General features: G+C 37.7%; 2 protein-coding genes across 5 annotated transcripts in view; both read right to left on the reverse strand.

Moving 5' to 3' along the window:
- The window catches only part of CCDC170 (coiled-coil domain containing 170), a 60341-nt gene extending 55263 nt beyond the window's left edge, over positions 1 to 5078 (reverse strand). Inside the window, exon 1 of one of the 2 annotated variants that reach the window (XM_087969994.1) lies at positions 4778 to 5078. In XM_087969994.1, coding sequence (XP_087826120.1) covers positions 4778 to 4894 — 117 coding nt within the window. In that variant the 5' untranslated portion in view covers positions 4895 to 5078. The remainder of the gene's footprint in view (positions 1 to 4777) is intronic. The other variant, XM_087970000.1, reaches the window with a different exon arrangement.
- Positions 5079 to 13857: 8779 nt separating this feature from the next.
- DCPH1 (damage control phosphatase 1) overlaps positions 13858 to 17466 on the reverse strand; it is a 47841-nt gene continuing 44232 nt past the window's right edge. For all 3 annotated transcript variants that reach the window (XM_087970025.1, XM_026680325.2, XM_087970021.1), the window contains 2 exons: positions 15368 to 15533; positions 13858 to 14999 (listed from right to left, as the gene is read on the reverse strand). In XM_087970025.1, the coding sequence (XP_087826151.1) occupies positions 14241 to 14999; positions 15368 to 15533 (925 nt within the window). In that variant the 3' untranslated portion in view covers positions 13858 to 14240. The remainder of the gene's footprint in view (positions 15000 to 15367; positions 15534 to 17466) is intronic.

Below are 17466 nucleotides of genomic sequence, written 5' to 3' on the forward strand. Positions count from 1 at the left end.
TATTGCTTGTCAGAAGGTCACAAAAGATGATTGCATGACCCTGGGTTACTGCAACCATCGTAAATATGAGTCAGTTGCCAAGCATCTGAATTTTAATCATGCAATTGTGGGGATGCTGCAATCATGGTAAGTGTGAAAAATAGTCATAAGTCACTTTTTCAGCATCACTGTAACTTAGAACGGTCATGAAATGAATTGTTGTAAGTTGAGGATTAGAAATGATTCCAGGATGTTTTTTTGGTTTTGGTTCCTATGCCTTTAAGAGTCTTACAATAAACAATCATACAGTCCTTAGTTTTGATGGCAGGGCTGATAATGATGTAATGTTTAGTTGCTTCTGAAGGCATCACATCAGATAATACAATTCCAAAAAGCAAAAAAAAATTGTTAAAAATAAGAAATGTTATTTCAACTAATGAGATTCCTTCCATGTTTAGCTCTAGGCAAAATCCTCTTTGCTGAATGTTTTTCTTTTTTGAAGAACAAAAGTCAATGAATGAAAACAGTATATAGTGTGTAGGGACAGAAAGCTATGGAGAGATAAAATGAATGTGGTTAGGATAAACCAGATTTAACCATATTTCATTTTCTTACCTCATGCCTTCAATTTCTCCAGGTTAATATTTATTATTCCTTTTCTGCATTTTGCTTAATGTTGCTTATCACAAAAGAGAATACTTGGTTGGATGCAAATTGAGTTTCTGTTTAACATTCTGTTAAAACTTAAAAGTGCACTGAGGAAATTAAATAAGTTACATTGGTGTACCTCAACCTCAGCAAGTTGAAACTGGGTGGACTTCAACCCAGAATTCTCCAGCCATCATTCTGAATTCCACACAGCTTCAAGTTGCAGAACTGAGAAACACTGAGCTATATTGTTGGGTGATGGATGAAACAGCCAGCATGTTTTCCCCCAAAAAACTGCAGGCCATCATCTAAGCATTACCTAGTCTTATAAACATTATCCATATTAACTGCTTTATTGTACAACTTTCAATGCCAGAATTCCTAATCGTCTTCCACAGCATTCCTCCATAGGCAATTAGGAATTCTATGCTGAGCCTGTGGCACCATAATATAAGCTAAGTCGCATATAATCAGTGGGAGTTGTTCAATGCCTTCATAAGCTGAAATAAGTTTATAAATAAATAAACACATTTCTATATTGGTATACTATTTTTAAAATACGGAAGTTACCACTTTTATTATCAACATTCAACATGTTCACAATGTCCTTTTTTCTTAAAAAAAAATAGAGAAAAATGCAACTTTTCAACTATGTTGACTATCCCTACCCCCACTTTTTTTCAGATCTATATAGAAGTTGTATTTGCAAGTAGTGGATGCATTATCCTACATTTAACATCCTAATTTTAGGTCCCTGACCTGGAAGGATCCCATGAGAAAGCTATGCAAAAACCTTCCTCTGTTTCTCTGAACTTTAGATCAAAGCATGAGTGAGGGAAAGATAAAGAGCAGAAAACCAGAAATCTTAGATAAATGTACTCCCTTTGCTATGTTTAATAAGAAACAGCTCAGTCCTTGAATGTCGAAAGATAAAACTGTACCGACATATAATTGAAACTATAATTGTTAGGGCATTATGCAAAGTATCACAGCTGTTGAAATAGTGTCCTATGAAGTGAATGTTTAACCTAAAAGTATTGATGTACAATGAAACATTAAGGAACAATGTAGGTAATTTCATTATTTCTAATACTTCCATTAGAACAGCTTTCCCCAACCTTGTGTTGCCCGATACTTTGGGCCACATCTCCCAGAAATCCCCAATCAGTATGTCCAAAGGTCCCATGGTTGGAGAGCATAGAATTTGGGATTGCCATTATTATCTAAATTATTGAAACTTAAATGAAGCAAATTATACTAAAAAGTAACTAATCAACTTCCTTGTTCTATGGAGATTCTCCATTATCCAGGTCATAGTTGTCCAAAAGGTGCTGTTCTAAAAGACAACTTAACTTTCTTTGTTTTTTCTTTGAAAGTATTTCAGTTCTCATCCAAGAAGCTTCTTCACTTCAAAACTGAAAAAGCTTCTTGGATGAGAAGTGAAATGTTTTCAAGGGAAAAAAAAAACCCAAGAAAGTCCAGTTGCCTTTTGGAAAAGCACATTTGGGACAGCTTCCTCATTCCTTCTTATGGATGGATAATACAGTGGCCAGGCCCTAACCTAGAAATACAGATGCTAGGGCCATGCTTGGCCTCTGAGTGCCCTGGATTTAGTTCACAGGCTTCCAAAATTGATTATGATAATATTTTTAATATGACAAGGAAAAATAAAAAATAAAATGATTTGAGAGTAATTGTAACAAAGAGCTAGTTGGTCCACTGGTTAAGGCACCATGCCAGAAACCAGCAAACTGTGAGTTCTAGTCTTGCCTTAAGCATGAAAGCCAGAGCTTAGTGACTTTGGGCCAGTCACTTTTTCTCAGCCCAATTCATGTCACAGGGTTGTTGTTGTGGGGAAAATAGGAGGAGAAAGGAGAATTAGGATTGCTTGGCACCTTATAAAGTAATAAAGGAGGGATACGCGAATACATAAATAAAACAAAACTTGTTATTTTAAATATTGTATAAATGCTGCATGCTGCCCAGAGTCATATAATGGAGTTGAGCAGCTTATAAATTTAATACACTTACATTATTTCCTCACATAGCAGCTGATACAATCTGGAGATGCAGTATAAAACTTGTAGTATGTAAATCTTTACAATAATAATAAATACATAAGTTACATGCTAAAGGTTTTCGTATTAACTCAAAGCTATGTTTGGATGGGACCAATTATTTCAAATATTACATCACTATTTGCCAGCAATAGAGTCCAACCCCGCTTTATATATTTTTTAGAATATAACTGATATTTTCATTGACTTCCCACTCACTTTGTATTTGTTGGCTGCTGGATACCTTAAATAACATAAACTGGTTTTTGACTGAAATAAACCTTGATATCTTGCCCACCCTCCAAAGTCTTTCAATGTAGAATCTGATTTATTATTGGGCAATCTCACTTTTTAAGTATATATTTTTTATTTGAAGAACATATATGACATGATTGTACATACTAACATTTAAAATTAACATGAAGCACATAGTTTTTAATTCTTGATATAATGCCAGGAATTTCTGAAAAAACCATTCTGAGTCTACAGATTGAAATTTGGGAAATATGCTTAGATCTGAGTAACATTATTTTCCTGGGAGCTGCCAATACTGCGAAACTTCTTGAGCCATGAGATGATTAAGAAAAGATCAAAAAGTTCAACAAATCAAAGAAAGCTAAGATTAACTATTCCTTAAAGTTGGAAGGGATTGGGGAAAATTCTTATAGGTTTGGCAAGGCATAAGTAATCATAAAGTGTACACAGGTTTCTTCACAAGAAAGTGAAATGTGGATGGAAGACTTAAAAGTCCCATGAAAATGTGTCATGATTTACAATGTGTAAATCGGTAAAATACAGCCTGGCATTGCAACACCTTCCATAGATTTCAAAGAAGAAGAAAAATCATGCTGTTGTATTGAGTCCCGTGCAACACTGAACTAGCTCTATGGATATTTATTGTCATAGAGCAGTAGACCAAGTTAGATAATTATCACTATATGTGAAAATATTCTCCCTCCTAATCCATTTATTGGCTAAAGCAGGCTTCTTAATATGGTTACCCTTCTAACGTGTCAGACTACAACTCCTATGATCCACTAGTCATCATGGATAATGGATGATGGAACTTAGGTTCAACACAACATGTTCAACATAGCTCTCTTTTCCAGGCACACATTACCCAGAGAAGCCTCTAAGCTAGGCATGAATTCCAATATTAACTAGATGTCAACCTTTTTTATTCTGTTGAAGAATTTCAGTAGGTAAGACATCACCCTATTCTGCTGAATGGTGTAGCTTTTTGTAAAAGGCTGTTTATATAACCATGTTCTATCATTCTGACATGATTGATTAGCGCTATTTGTGTCTGTAGCAGTTAAGATCTATCATGAAGAGGTAATTGTCTAATGGTAAAAAATATAAACTAAGTTGGACTTTGATGCAATGGTTACTTTCACCAGAAGTTTTCTTTTAAAAACAAAAAACAACCGCTACACTGTACCATCTTCTTAGCCCCTAAAATCTGGGAAATAAGCCATGTGCTACTTTGTATCTCAACAAAAATGTGGGATATATATACATTTTACAAACCGATTCACCCCTCAGATTCATGTTTTCCCCTCTCCAGTTTCCAAAAAAGGGTAAGGAGGAAAAGGGACACCAGCTCGATTTCAGGCTTGAGTGGCAAATCAAAATCCAGAACTTTTGTGGTTTGTTTTTTTTTGGCTGGGGTGACGGGAGAGAGATCAAGGTGGTGTTGGGGGCAATCTGCTGACTCCGCAAAGCGCTGTAAAAGCACTGTGAAGCGGTATACAAGTGGTAAGCGCTATTGCTACTGAGCAGCCTTGCGCTGCTCGATGCAACACCATGGCTACACAAGGAAGAATTAACCAATGGGGGGGGTTCGGCAACCCGAATGAACATAAGAAAAATCTCCATTCGGGCAAATGTTTGCTGAAGATTCTCAGTCATCCACGTAAGAGCTGTCGGGAAGTTGAGTGGACTTCTTTATTTTTTTCCCTTATGGGTTCGAAACGTTTCGCTGCGTATTTCGAACCCACAAGAAAAGAAGAAACCAGTTGGCCCCGGCTCGACTTCCAGGCACGCCGCAGATGTGGGTATTATAGTAGGGAATGCAAGCCTGAGGAGCATACCTCCGCTTCGGAAGAGGCTGAGACGCTGGCGGGCGAGCGCAGCAACGGTGCGTTGCTGGTCACGTCGATGAGCCTGGAGCAGGCAGAGCCCGCACGGGAACTGCCAGCGCTTCTCATGCTCCCGCGGACCGACAGCGCGCGAAGACCGGGGCTGTTTTGCTTTCGGCGTTCGGACGACCCGCGGAATAAGCCAGCCCGGGCGCGTCCCTAAGAGCCCAGGCTCGCTTGGCTACCTGGGTTTCTATGTCAACCGCCCCGCGGATACACAGCTGGGGCTGTCGGTCGAGAACCCGCCCTTCTCGGGTGATTCTCGCGAGACCCTGTACTTTGGTTTTATTTCGGTGTTTTGGAGAGCTTTCCCTTCCTTCCATCCACCTTTGGAAAATGTTCCTGCGTCTGAGGGCTCGGAAACCGGGGCGGGGGCATATAATGGAAAGGGAAGGCTCTGAGGAAACCGGGGCGGGGGAAATGATCAGGAATAGTTTTTGCTATTCAGAAGCTGTATTTTAAAAAGCATATTTTTATCCTAGGGCATTCTAAATAAGAATTTCATTGGTTTTTGCTGACAATGTTTATTTTTACACCTTAAATGAATTGCCTACTTAAAAGTAGTTGAAAACTGTTGGAAGTTAAAACCCACCCCTCTCCTAGAAAAATGAAATATCCTAGGAAATAATAAAAAAGCAGAATATTTCCTCTAAAAAGAGTAGAAACTCAGAAGCAGAACTCACCCCCCACCTTTGTTAATGGGTGGGCCATTAAGGCCTGGGACAGAACATTTTACATAACAAAGATCTGCAGGTAGAGCTATAGGAATTGCCAAAAGTCCTTTCATTACATCATCATCCAGCAAGGCTCAACCAAGCCTGGAACTCAGGACAGCCTACAGAGTTGCCCCTGCATGGCCCCATGGGAGTCTGACAACCAATCAGAATACAAGCTCAAATTCAAATCCCAACAGAGGGTATAAAAACCAGGCATTTTCAACCCTCCTCCTCCTTGATCTCTTCCTTCACCTTGAAACATGTGATCATCCTTCCTTCTTTGGAGCTCCAAGCCATGTGGTTTTGTCCACCATTAAAGCATCTTTCCAAGCAGCCTCCAAGTTTCCAGTGTCTTTTTCCCCACTTGGAACTGAACCCAGAAGCATATTTCTTCCAACAAAACATAAAATGTGTGTGTATGTGTATAAAACACCTTTTTTGTAGAGGTGGCATTACTCCCGTGTTCTTGTTTTTAAAATATTTTAAATATCCCAGAATGGGATCCAACATTTTTTTAGCTGTATTTGACCTGGGCCCTTTGTGATTTTCAGAGGGTTTTACCAAAAAAGTCTTTCTCACTGGACCTGGCCAATAAAATGCATTTAACAAAAATAAAATAAAAAGGGTGATATTTATTTATTGCTTTGTGGTCTTAAATCAAACCATATGGTGAAACTGTTCCTTGCCTCCCCACTCTTAAGCTCAGCCTTCCCCCATGTGCAGATATTTAATAAAGGCCATGAATAAAGTACTTTGCAGCATGCTAATTTTCACTACTTAAACAAGTCTTTAAAGCAGCAGTGCCCAACCATGGCCACTGTAAGACTTGTGGACTTCAACTCCCAGAATTCCCCAGGCAGCTGGCTGGGGAATTTTGGGAGTTGAAATCCACAAGCCTTAAGGTTGCCAAATCTGTACTCTCACTTTAAAGGAAGATGAGACAGGGAGTTAAATAGTGACCAATGCAGAGTTTCCTGGCAATGCTTATCAAATTAATTAGTTTTTAGACTGTCTTGACTACAGAATGTAACTGATCTGTCCTTTATTCCCTTTTGCTACATTAATCCTGAGAAACATTTCATTTGAGGAACTATTCACAGGAGATTTTCAATGTGTTACTTCCTAATCTTCTTTTAAGATCATTAGCTTCTAATATGTTACATAGTGTACTGATGGGTTGCTTTTATAGTACAAGTGCTTGGCTTAATTGTCCCTTATACATTACTGAGATGTGAAACATATTAGCAGTCTCAATTCACACTAGTTTTTCACCATTGTGATACGCTAACCAAAAGGCTGATTCAGAATGTTTTGGAATATATATTTCATAGATCCTTTTTCTTGCATGTACATGCTGAATTTAATAATATTGGCTTTTTACAGTTGAAAAATAGAGTAGCTCAAAATATTCTTTGGGGAGATTTTTGAATTCCTAAATGGATTTTCAAGCAGGATTGTTATCTTTCCTATGCTGGGGTGTAATAAATTTGATTTTAGTGTGTCTTAGTCTCTCCACTGGTAGTTCTTTTGAGTTAAATATTATTACTATGGTACACCAGTCAGTTTTTAAGGTTTAAAGATATCATCATTTTGAATTACATTCCCAAACATTAGAATTTGTCTATTTGGGTATATTGCCTTTGGACTGTTGCAAAATAATGTGATTATGAGTTCCTGGAAAAAAATATTCATATCAATTTGAAATATTAGTTTAGTGAGCTCTCAGCCTTTGAACTGATTGGTGGAAAGGCAAGATCAAGCAAAGCTATTCTATAGTTTAAGCTTAATTTGCTGGTTAGAATTTGATTTGTGTTTATTGTAAAAATGTATGCTGTTCATTCTTTTTATGTTAAGTCCCCCCATTTTAGTATGTATTATTTAGTGCTTTTTAAAGGATATAATTGAATAATTTGGAATGAAACCATATAAGTTTTCAATTGTTGTTCTTTCCACTTCATACAACATTCAATATGCATAATCCCACTGAATAGAAAATCAGGTTTTTTAAAAAGCAACTTTCAGTACAATTTTTTTCCACATGCTGTATTTTTAAACATCCTTCTAGTTGACAGCATATTAGGAGTGGACTTAGTACTTGTGTGAAAAATTCTTTCTTCCTAAAGACTGCCTTTCGCACATCTCTGTTGGTTCTTCTTTAATAGGAGAGCACAAGGAGAGAGCAGATCTGGAAGCTAGTCTGGGAAGTAAAGCAAAGCAAAGCAAAGCAAAGCAAAGCAAAGCAAAGCAAAGCAAAACTCTGAAGACAATAGAAAATCACTTTTATATTGTTGCCAATAAAATTACATGGAAGCAGTGATGACATCATCAAGAATCAAACTTGTCTTGAAGAAGATTCCACTTACATTCTTAAACATGGATGCTAATCTTTGTCCTCTTCAATATAAGTTCCAAGTTACATTTTATCAATACTTTTTTTGTGCAAAGAACCAAAAAGGGCATTTCTTAAAGTTATTCTAATTCAAGTTATTTGTTTCTGAAATATTCCGCTTCTTTGGTCTTTGTTGGTTTCTACAATTCCAAAGAATGACATTGTAAATGAGAATTTATGATTTAGCAGTCTACATAGAAGACATTAACAGTATGGAATTGTTTTCTGTAACAAAACATGTTACAAAACATGTTTATTTATATACTCCATGATTATTCATGTGAAAAACACATCAAAAAAAGATCTGAGGAGAAATCTAGTTATATATATAAAAAATAAGCATCTCTTTGTGATTGTAATTACATAAGTTAAATGTGAAAGCAGCCTAAGAAATGTATTACTGTTGTAGGTCATCTTTCTTAAAAATCATTTTTCAGCTTATAAAGTCTACTGGTAAAAGTTCGTAAAATCCAGAACACTTAGTAAAAAAAGAAAAACCTTTAGATAAGCTTTTAATCCTTTTTTTGTGGAAACTTAGAAAGCAGTTTCAATTTTCTACTTTGGCAAATTTCCACTACAGACTACTATTTTTTTAAATTATTTACTAGTAGAGGGAGTGTGGGATTTTCATGACCCTGTTAGATATATTTCAGCTGACTTTTTAAAGTCTGCTAATTTCCTTTCCAAAAGGAGAACTATCCATCCTATTAATAAAGCCAGAACAATGAAACGAAGCCTTTGTTCCTCTTGTGGACCACTTTGTGTATGATGATTGCCAGAACTTTGGAGAGGATGTTACACGCAGATTAAAAATGCTTCTGATGACTAGTAAACATTCCAGCACCCAGAATTTATTACTTTTTCCCAAAACTTATGAAGAATCCTGTTTACAGAAATATTTAAAATAAATGAAAGAAAAGTCACAATTGCCGAGAACAGTAAAACAGAATTTTTCAGAAGTCTCGTTATTAACGAATGAATATACCCTTGTCACACTGTATCTTCAGATCTTATCTTGTTCCCAGAGGCATTCACCAGTGTTTCTAATTTAGGTGATAAAGTAAACAAAACATGGACAGAGTTGGGGGGAGGGAATTAAGTGCATCTGTTGACCAGAAGTTCAGGCACACAGCTGTATTAACATGCTGTTCATTCATGGGTAATTTTGAAAAATGTAATTTGTGAATATTTCTCTCTTCTTCATATTTGTTGTATTCAAATCTGTTCTAATGTAGATCTTTGTGCATATGTCTACAAATAAGAATGTTCCTCAAAAATTCTGCCTTCCAATTCCATGCAAACATAACCATAGCAACTATGCGGAGATATTCTTTTGAAAGATCAAGTTGTTGCTGAGTCAAAGGAAAGCATTATTTTCTGCAGAAAAGATATAATTTCTTTTTTCTAGTGAAGAGAAAGAACATTAACATTTATTAAGTACTAGAATAGGATTGCCAACATGATCGCCAACGTCTGATGACAAATATGGCACAAGAAGTACTAGAATAAATTTCATGGATTCAATCAGAAGGAGCACAACATTGAAGAGAACCAGGTTTTATTACAATTATTATTGGATGCCACCTTTACACAATCTGAAGGATGGAAAAGCAAAGGTTTTTGTAGATGTTGAGGGCCACAAGGAGGGAAATCCTAAGGACCTGATTTGCTAGCCCCTGGGCAGCTCCTTGTCAATATATTTGGCATTCTGTTGTTAGGCAAAATGGGCCTTTCAAAAGGGCAGTAGAGTTGGGGAAATCCATTGATGAAGAAGATGGAATGTTGAGGTGATCAGCTGATAGAAGATGGAAGGTTGGGGTTTCTCTATGTTGCAATTCCCTTGTAAACCTGCCCTTGGGCTGAGGTGAGGCGCTTCAATTGTTTTGTTTTAGATGGCATTGTACAAGAGGCAAGAAGGGTCAGTTTGGGTCTGATAGCATTAAATAAAGTGATGGACTAGGTTTAACTCTACTCATGTCTAAAAAGCAGAGAGAGAAAGGGGTATAGCCTGTTAGATTTATTTTGTCCACTAAACATAGAATGTATACTCAGATAATTGAAAAGACATAGATTGCCTGTATGTACTTTTGCAAAGTTGTAGGCTATTAAACATGCAAAATATTTCCACCACAATTTCATTAGAAATTATTTTTTGTGCTTTTGCATCCATTAAGCTTTGCAGCAGCATGAATACCAACATAAAATCAAACTCACCTAGCATTCAATTTTTATGAATCAAAAATCCACCCACATGCAACGGAAAAGATGTTAACCACTGAAATGGCACTTGAATTTAAAGAAAAATTTTGTTTGAAATACGGACATGGAAAAGCTTGCAGTGGCAAAAATTATGTAGCAAAGAATAAAAGGAAGTTATACTGTTTTTTTAAAAAAGTTGAAAATAAAAATGTTGAAAGCCTGTATTAGATTATCCAAATATAATCAGTTACAAATATTCTAGATTAAAAAAAAAAGACTAATATAATTAGCTCAAAATGCATTCCTACTGCATGAACAGTATAACGAGTAATAGTTTTACTGATTTACACATACTTAGATCCCATGTGGCAAAAGAACTTTTTCAATATTATAGGATTGTTATATATGGGTAATAATATATGGCAATTAAATACTTGTACACCTAAATATTTCTGTTTACAATAAGGCACACTAAGCCTACAAATAAAAATGGCTTTAGATGTATTGCATTGATAACATTTACAGGGAATATCAAACTAAAATTATTTGATGTGTTATCTGCATTCAGTATAATAACAGATGTGTTGTCTGCATTCAGTATAACAAAAATGAATTAGTGCCAACCAAAAAGTATGAGTTTGTAAGCTTTTTGTCTAATGCAACTGGGAAGAAAAATCATTCGTTTCTGTTCTTAATAGCCACATACAGGCAAAATATTGATAAGAGATTTGATAAGAGTTAGATAAAAATTTCTCATACAGTACTGGCATAAATCAATAGACAAAAGACATTCTGGTGACTGAGAAACAGGTAAGTGATCATACACATAAGCCTTATATACAGTCACACACAATAGCTTTCATTATAATGAAAATTAATATCAAATGCATATGAGGCATTTAATAATAATTTTGCTTCTACTGTAGAGCCTGTGGACATACTAGGTACAATCGAAGCTCAGAAATTCTTGAAGATCTGTGCATGTTCTCTGCTAGAGTGGCCACACTGTGCTTTCTAAAGTTGCATTTCTTTGTGGTAGAGCTCAAAGCACCAGGAATGATGGGAAATTTTTAATAAGCTTAAAAGACATTCTCCCTGGCAAACTGTCTTCCTAACTGTAACTCATGCTCATATTTGTTACACTTTATAAATATTGCTTAAATTTTTAAAAATGTTAAAATAAACGCTAATAGAAGTAGTCTTTGACTTACAACTGTTCATTTAGTGACTGTTTAAAGTTACAACGGCACTGAAAAATGTGATTTACGACCATTTTTCATAGTTACAACCTTTGCATCATCGCCATGATCACGTGATCAAAATTCAGATGCTTGGCACTTGGTTCATATTTATGACCGTTGCTGTGTCCTGGGGTCACATGATCTATTTTAGTGACCTTCTGACAAGCAAAGTCAATGGGGAAGTCAGATTCACTTAACAACCGGATTGTTAATATATCAACTGCAATGATTTAACAACTAGGACAGGAAAGGTCGTAAAACTTACTTAACAAATGTCTCACTTAACAACAGAGATTTGGGGCTCAATTGAGGCCATAAATTGAGGACTACCCGTATTATTTAACTAACCTATATATTCTCCTGCTCCTGGAGTAATTCAGATTCCGGGCAGGCAGGATTTTTGGTTTCAGGGAAGATGTAGACCAGGGATGTCAAACTTGCGGTGTTGCGTCGTTGTCACATGACGTATCGGGACTTTTTCCCCCTTCACTAAACCAGGCGGGGGCAGGGCCAGAATGTGACGCATCCAGCCTGTGGGCTGTAAGTTTGACACCCCTGACGTAGACCGTTCATATGGACTCTGAATTCTGTTTGCAGTTCTGACCTTCCTTCCTTCCTTTATGAAACACACTTGAAAATTAGTGCCTTCCATTCTCAGCTGTTATTATAAAACAAGCACCAAACTTGTGAGCCTTGGAAAGAGCTTATCTTTGTCCTGCTGTTTAAGATTAGAGGAAAAGAAGGGCTAAGAAAAAGAATAGTATAACAACCTCCATTAGGCTCTGTCTCAATCTGCTGCTTGCTTCAGCACTGCCCACCACAATCTCTAACAGTCTGTTTTCTAAGGCAGTGATCCCCAACCGTTTTTACGCCGCGGCCCGGTACCGGCATCAGCTGGGCGCCGCGGCCCGGTACCAGCATCAGCTGGGCGCCGCCATCTTTTTTGATGAAAAAGTGCTTCCGGTGACCTCACCGGAAGCACTTTTCATCAAATAAGCGGCTCAGCGCTCTGGTGAGCTTTTCCGGGTAGAAATGGCTTTCTACTGGAAAAGCTCACAGCTACTGGCGCCATCTTTTTTGATGAAAGCGTGCTTCCGGTGAGCTTTCTACCGGAAAAGCTCACCGGAAGCACTTTTTCATCAAAAAAAGATGGCGGCGCCCAGCAAGCCAGCGGCCCGGTAGGACTTGTTCCACGGACCGGTACCGGTCCGCGGACCGGTGGTTGGGGACCCCTGTTCTAAGGGAAGGAGAGCCTTCACAGACAAAAAAAAAATGTTGTCCACTCCTGTTGTGACTCTCAAGTGATCAAAGTAATATATTACCAAAACAATTCCGTTTTTCTTCAATTAAGAATAACAGAATCATTTTGTGAACCGAGTATTCTTTTCCAAGTGAAGGGACAAGTAAGGCAGGACCAAAAAGGGTAGTGAGAACACAAGACCCAAAAGGAAGTATATTGTTTCAAAATAACGTTTTCAAGCTTTATATGTCAGATTGTACGTTCCAGCATTTCCTGTGGCACAACATATAGAATAAGACTTCCATTAAAATAATCAAAAGATAACTGTAAAATAAAACTTTGTTTCAAAAATATTTTCTGATTTGAGATACAGAATATATAGTTGTGTAGGGTATCTGAGCCATGGTGGCAGAGTGGTTAGAGTGCAGTACTGCAGGCTACATCTGCTGACTGCTGGCTGCCTGCAATTTGGCAGATCGGATCTCATCGGGCTCATCACTCAGCCTTCCATGGGTAAAATGAGGACCAAAGTTATTGGGGGCAATATGCTGACTCTGTAAACCACTTATAGAGGACTGTAAAGCACCGTAAAGCAGCATATAAGTCTAAGTGCTATTGCTATTGCTATCTGCCTTAACAGCTGAAATGCTAGAAGCTACATAAAATATTCTTATAAGCCTACAGACAATAACTGCTTGAAAGAAACAATGTCTTTAAAAAACCCATCAAAATACTTGAACAAACTGCAATTAATTATGAGTAGCAGTGATAAACAATTCTTCAATGCCTGTTATAACTCACCAACCAGGCTTAGGTGAAATCATTGTAATAGCCATGTGGTTTATTTAGATTAGGCAATAACAATGGACTATAAATGTATTACCTAATATGTAGAATAAACAGTCCAATGTATAAATAGATATTCCCCCATGGCTGTTAACTATGATTCCACTTAAGCCAGACAAGATGAAGCCAGCCTTCCTTCCTTCCTCCCCTCCACACTCCTCCCATTTCTGGGACTCTTCCTACTCAGTTTTTACCCTTCTCAGCATGCCATTAATATGAACATGAGAAGGCAGGCAGATATGAAGATATGTAGTCCCACCACCTTGATAGTCTATATATCGTGACAAAGTCTGCTGTCTCTGAACACAGTTTGCCTGCAATGTTAATTGGTAGAGCAAGCTTGAAGAGACAACGGTGCTCACAATTGGATTATTTTTTTAAATACTGTGCAACAACGCATGTAGTTCTCATATTGGATAATTTAATTCAAAGCCTTTAGTTTTGCCATTTGAGATGTCATTTTATTTAACATCATTTTTTTTCTGAACAAGATTAAGCTCAAGCAGCATTGTGTTTTATGTTAACACAGCAGAATCAAACACATGTCAACTAATGTAGTAGCTTTGGCTGTTGCTTCTTGTTCTATATTAGTTAAAAATAAAGTATGGTAGAGGACAAATTTGATCTTTTCTGATGATTCAAAAGAGGTCACAATTGCATATCACTTTAAAATAACAGCATGGCTCTTGGAAGAAAATAGTGCACATTGAAAATTAGTGGCCTTCCAGATTAGACCATTAATTGGTTTTTAGCACAGTGCCATTCTTCATATCTTGCAAATCTATCAGGAAGTAGCATCAAACTGAATTATTCCATATTTACCACTTATCATCCACTCAGGATCAATATTCATGACCTGTTCACCTTGCCCAGGTTTCAAACCAACCTGAGTATCAGATTTCAATGTCCTTAAGCTACAGAGTGGTGCAGGCTGAAAATTGTTCAAGGCTTGATGGAATGGCACTGTGAATTCCCACATTCGATCACCTGTTAGCTTTCTATAGTTCAAATCACCTTTGAAAATAATTAAGCTTGATTTTTGTAACTCAGTGTATAAAGCTGGAGCAATCTGAGCCATACTAGAAAATTCATGTGGCAAAGTCCAGAACATGTGATCATGATAAATCCAAACACCTTTTTTCAGGTAGCCCTCCCAGGAGACACCACATCTAGCCATCCATTTATGATTAGCTGCTTTCATCTGTCCAATTGTCCAATCCAGGTCATGCTTTGTAGTATCTGACACATACCATGGAATGCTTTTCCCGTGGAAATGGATTTCAGTAACCAATTCTGAGGATATCAAAAAATCAGCCAAAACAAGATCAGTAATAAGTTCAAAACCAGCATTATCCAGGATTATGTCAAGTCTAGTTGGTGTTTTGTTTTTCTTTTTGTTTATAAGCAGTGACCAAAGTTTTTCCATGTGATTCACCAAGATGAATTTTTTTAATTCTTCCACAGATTGTAATGGGTCAGACTTCTGAGAATTATCCGCTCCAGCTGAAATGGATAGATCACACTTATTGGCCCATAATGAAACCTAAAAAAGAAAAGATTGCATGTTAATTTTTGGTAAATAAGCAATTCTTTGATCTGCTAAACCTAATCCAATAGCCTGCCAAAGCAAACTGCATTTCTTTCAAAGAAGGGGGAAATGACATACTGTACAGCTTCCTCCCAAACCTCTGCAAAAGTACTGAACCAGTGTGGTCCAGAACAAAATCAAAACATTCCCATTCTAGTCCCAAGGCATGCTTTACATATCCCTAGCTTTCAGTCACTATTTTGAACAGTTGGGATAATATTTGTTACTTTGGATAAAACAATTTTTTTAAATTCTTGGAACTGGAAACATGGTATTGCTTACAATTTTCAAAGTATGGAAATATAAACAAGCACCAGTTTTACCTGAATTAGGTTACAAAATTCCTCTTTTAAACGTTTTTCATCTAAGCCATCTATATTTTTTAGCATCTCTTGGAGACAAGAACTTAAAACAATCATGGCTTGCTGAGATTCAAAGAAAGCATGATTCTTTTCTTCTTTAAATACATCAAAGTTGCTGATGGGTGGACTAAACAAAAGATGTTCTTTAGATTAGTTTCTGATATCATTAGCATTTAAAACACATGCATATTAAACTTTTTTTCTCCTTTAGACTGTATATCACATTGAACACCATAACTACTTTTGACTAAATGAATCTTGTTAGAAATGTACAGCATGAGATTATATTAACATATTCAATTATACCTAGTATTATTTTTCAATAACAATCCATACTGGAAGCATATATTGTTTTGTCCCATGTTTGACAAAAGATTTTTCATTTGATCATAAGGGTTCAAATGGGTTTGACAATGGCTTAATTTACTCTTAGTTTCCCCCCTCATTAATACATACATATGGACATACATTTTTTTCACTTAAACAAGTTAAAATACTTTTAATTCTCCCCACTTCTTAATGTTGCTGCTATTCCTTATCAGTTTTCATTGGCTAAAATAATTAAAGGAATGCTTAACTAAAAGATATTTCTCAAAAAGACATGTATGTATGTATGTATGTATGTATGTCTAGGTGTGTTCAGGTCTTTTCCCGTGTAAGATTAAGAGTATCTTGGTGACATTTCGGCGAGGTCCTACTCGCCATCCTCAGGCTGGTGCTTTCGGCTTCGTGCCAGTGCAAGCAGTGTGTGATCGGAGCTGCCGTCTCTCTATAAATACTGTGGTGGGGACTGGTGTGCTGGGCTGGTTGGCTGCGCTGCTGCCTCTTGATTGGTTGATGGAGTTGATGTTGGTATAATGGGCTGTGTGATGGCCTTGTGAGTTTTGTTGTGGAGATATCCTGGATCTTGTGCTGTAATCTCCTGGGTCGTTTGTTGGTGAGGGCTAGCTTCCAGTGTTCAGTGTTAGATATTAATTTGGTTCCTTCGAATATCCAACACTGAACATTCCAGCAAGAGAATAATCAGGGAAGCCATCGAGATAGAGAAACACCTCCATAACATGAATAGACGGGACGATACCTCCCGCCTACCAGACATCTGGAAGCTAGCCCTCACCAACAAATGAGTCCCAGCCACGAAAACCAACACCAGACCCAAAACAACACGGGACACCACCGCCAATCCCCCTCATCAGACCCAGGCCCAAGCCCATCCTATAAACGAAGGACAACCACCATCCAGAAAACAGACCATGGCTGCTTCGCCAGCTGTCACACCCTCCGACCCCAAAACCAAACAAGCTGACACACGCCAAGAAGACAGACCCAGACCCAAACTCGAAGCCAAACTAAAACCCAGAATGCTACATCACAGCCACCCGCTCAGGATATCACATCAGAAAACTCAGGAAATTACACCACAAGAATTCAAGAAGTTGCAACACAGCAAATGACCCAGGATATCACAGCACAAGACCAAGGATACCACAGCAATAAATCTCACAAGGTCATCACACAACCCATTACCAAAGCCGTTACTACACAGGAGGCTAATGGAAAAGAGATAAAAACAGAAACGACCCAGGAGATTACAACGCAGGACCCAGGATACCACAACAAAAGAATTCGCAAGCCCATCACACAACCCATTACTCAAGCCGTTAAAACATGAGAGGCAAATGGAAAAAAGATCACTACAAAACAAACCACCCAGGAGATTACAGCACGAGATCCAGGATATCTCCACAACAAAACTCACAAGGCCACCACACAGCCCATTATACCAACATCAACTCCATCAACCAATCAAGAGGCAGCAGCGCAGCCAACCAGCCCAGCACACCAGCCCCCACCACCAGTATTTATAGAAAGACGGCACTCTGATCACACACTGCTTGCACTAGCACGAAGCCGAAAGCACCAGCCTGAGGATGGCATTGGGACCTCACCGAAACGTCGCCAAGATACTCTTAATCTTACACGGGAAAAGATCCAAACACACCTAGACCTACATACCTGTACCCGTGAAAATCTACACACACACACACACACACACATAT

Source organism: Notechis scutatus, chromosome 1 (assembly GCF_049901735.1).
Source record: "Notechis scutatus isolate UNSWTSFEM ecotype Mainland chromosome 1, rNotScu1.2, whole genome shotgun sequence".
NCBI lineage: Eukaryota > Metazoa > Chordata > Lepidosauria > Squamata > Elapidae > Notechis > Notechis scutatus.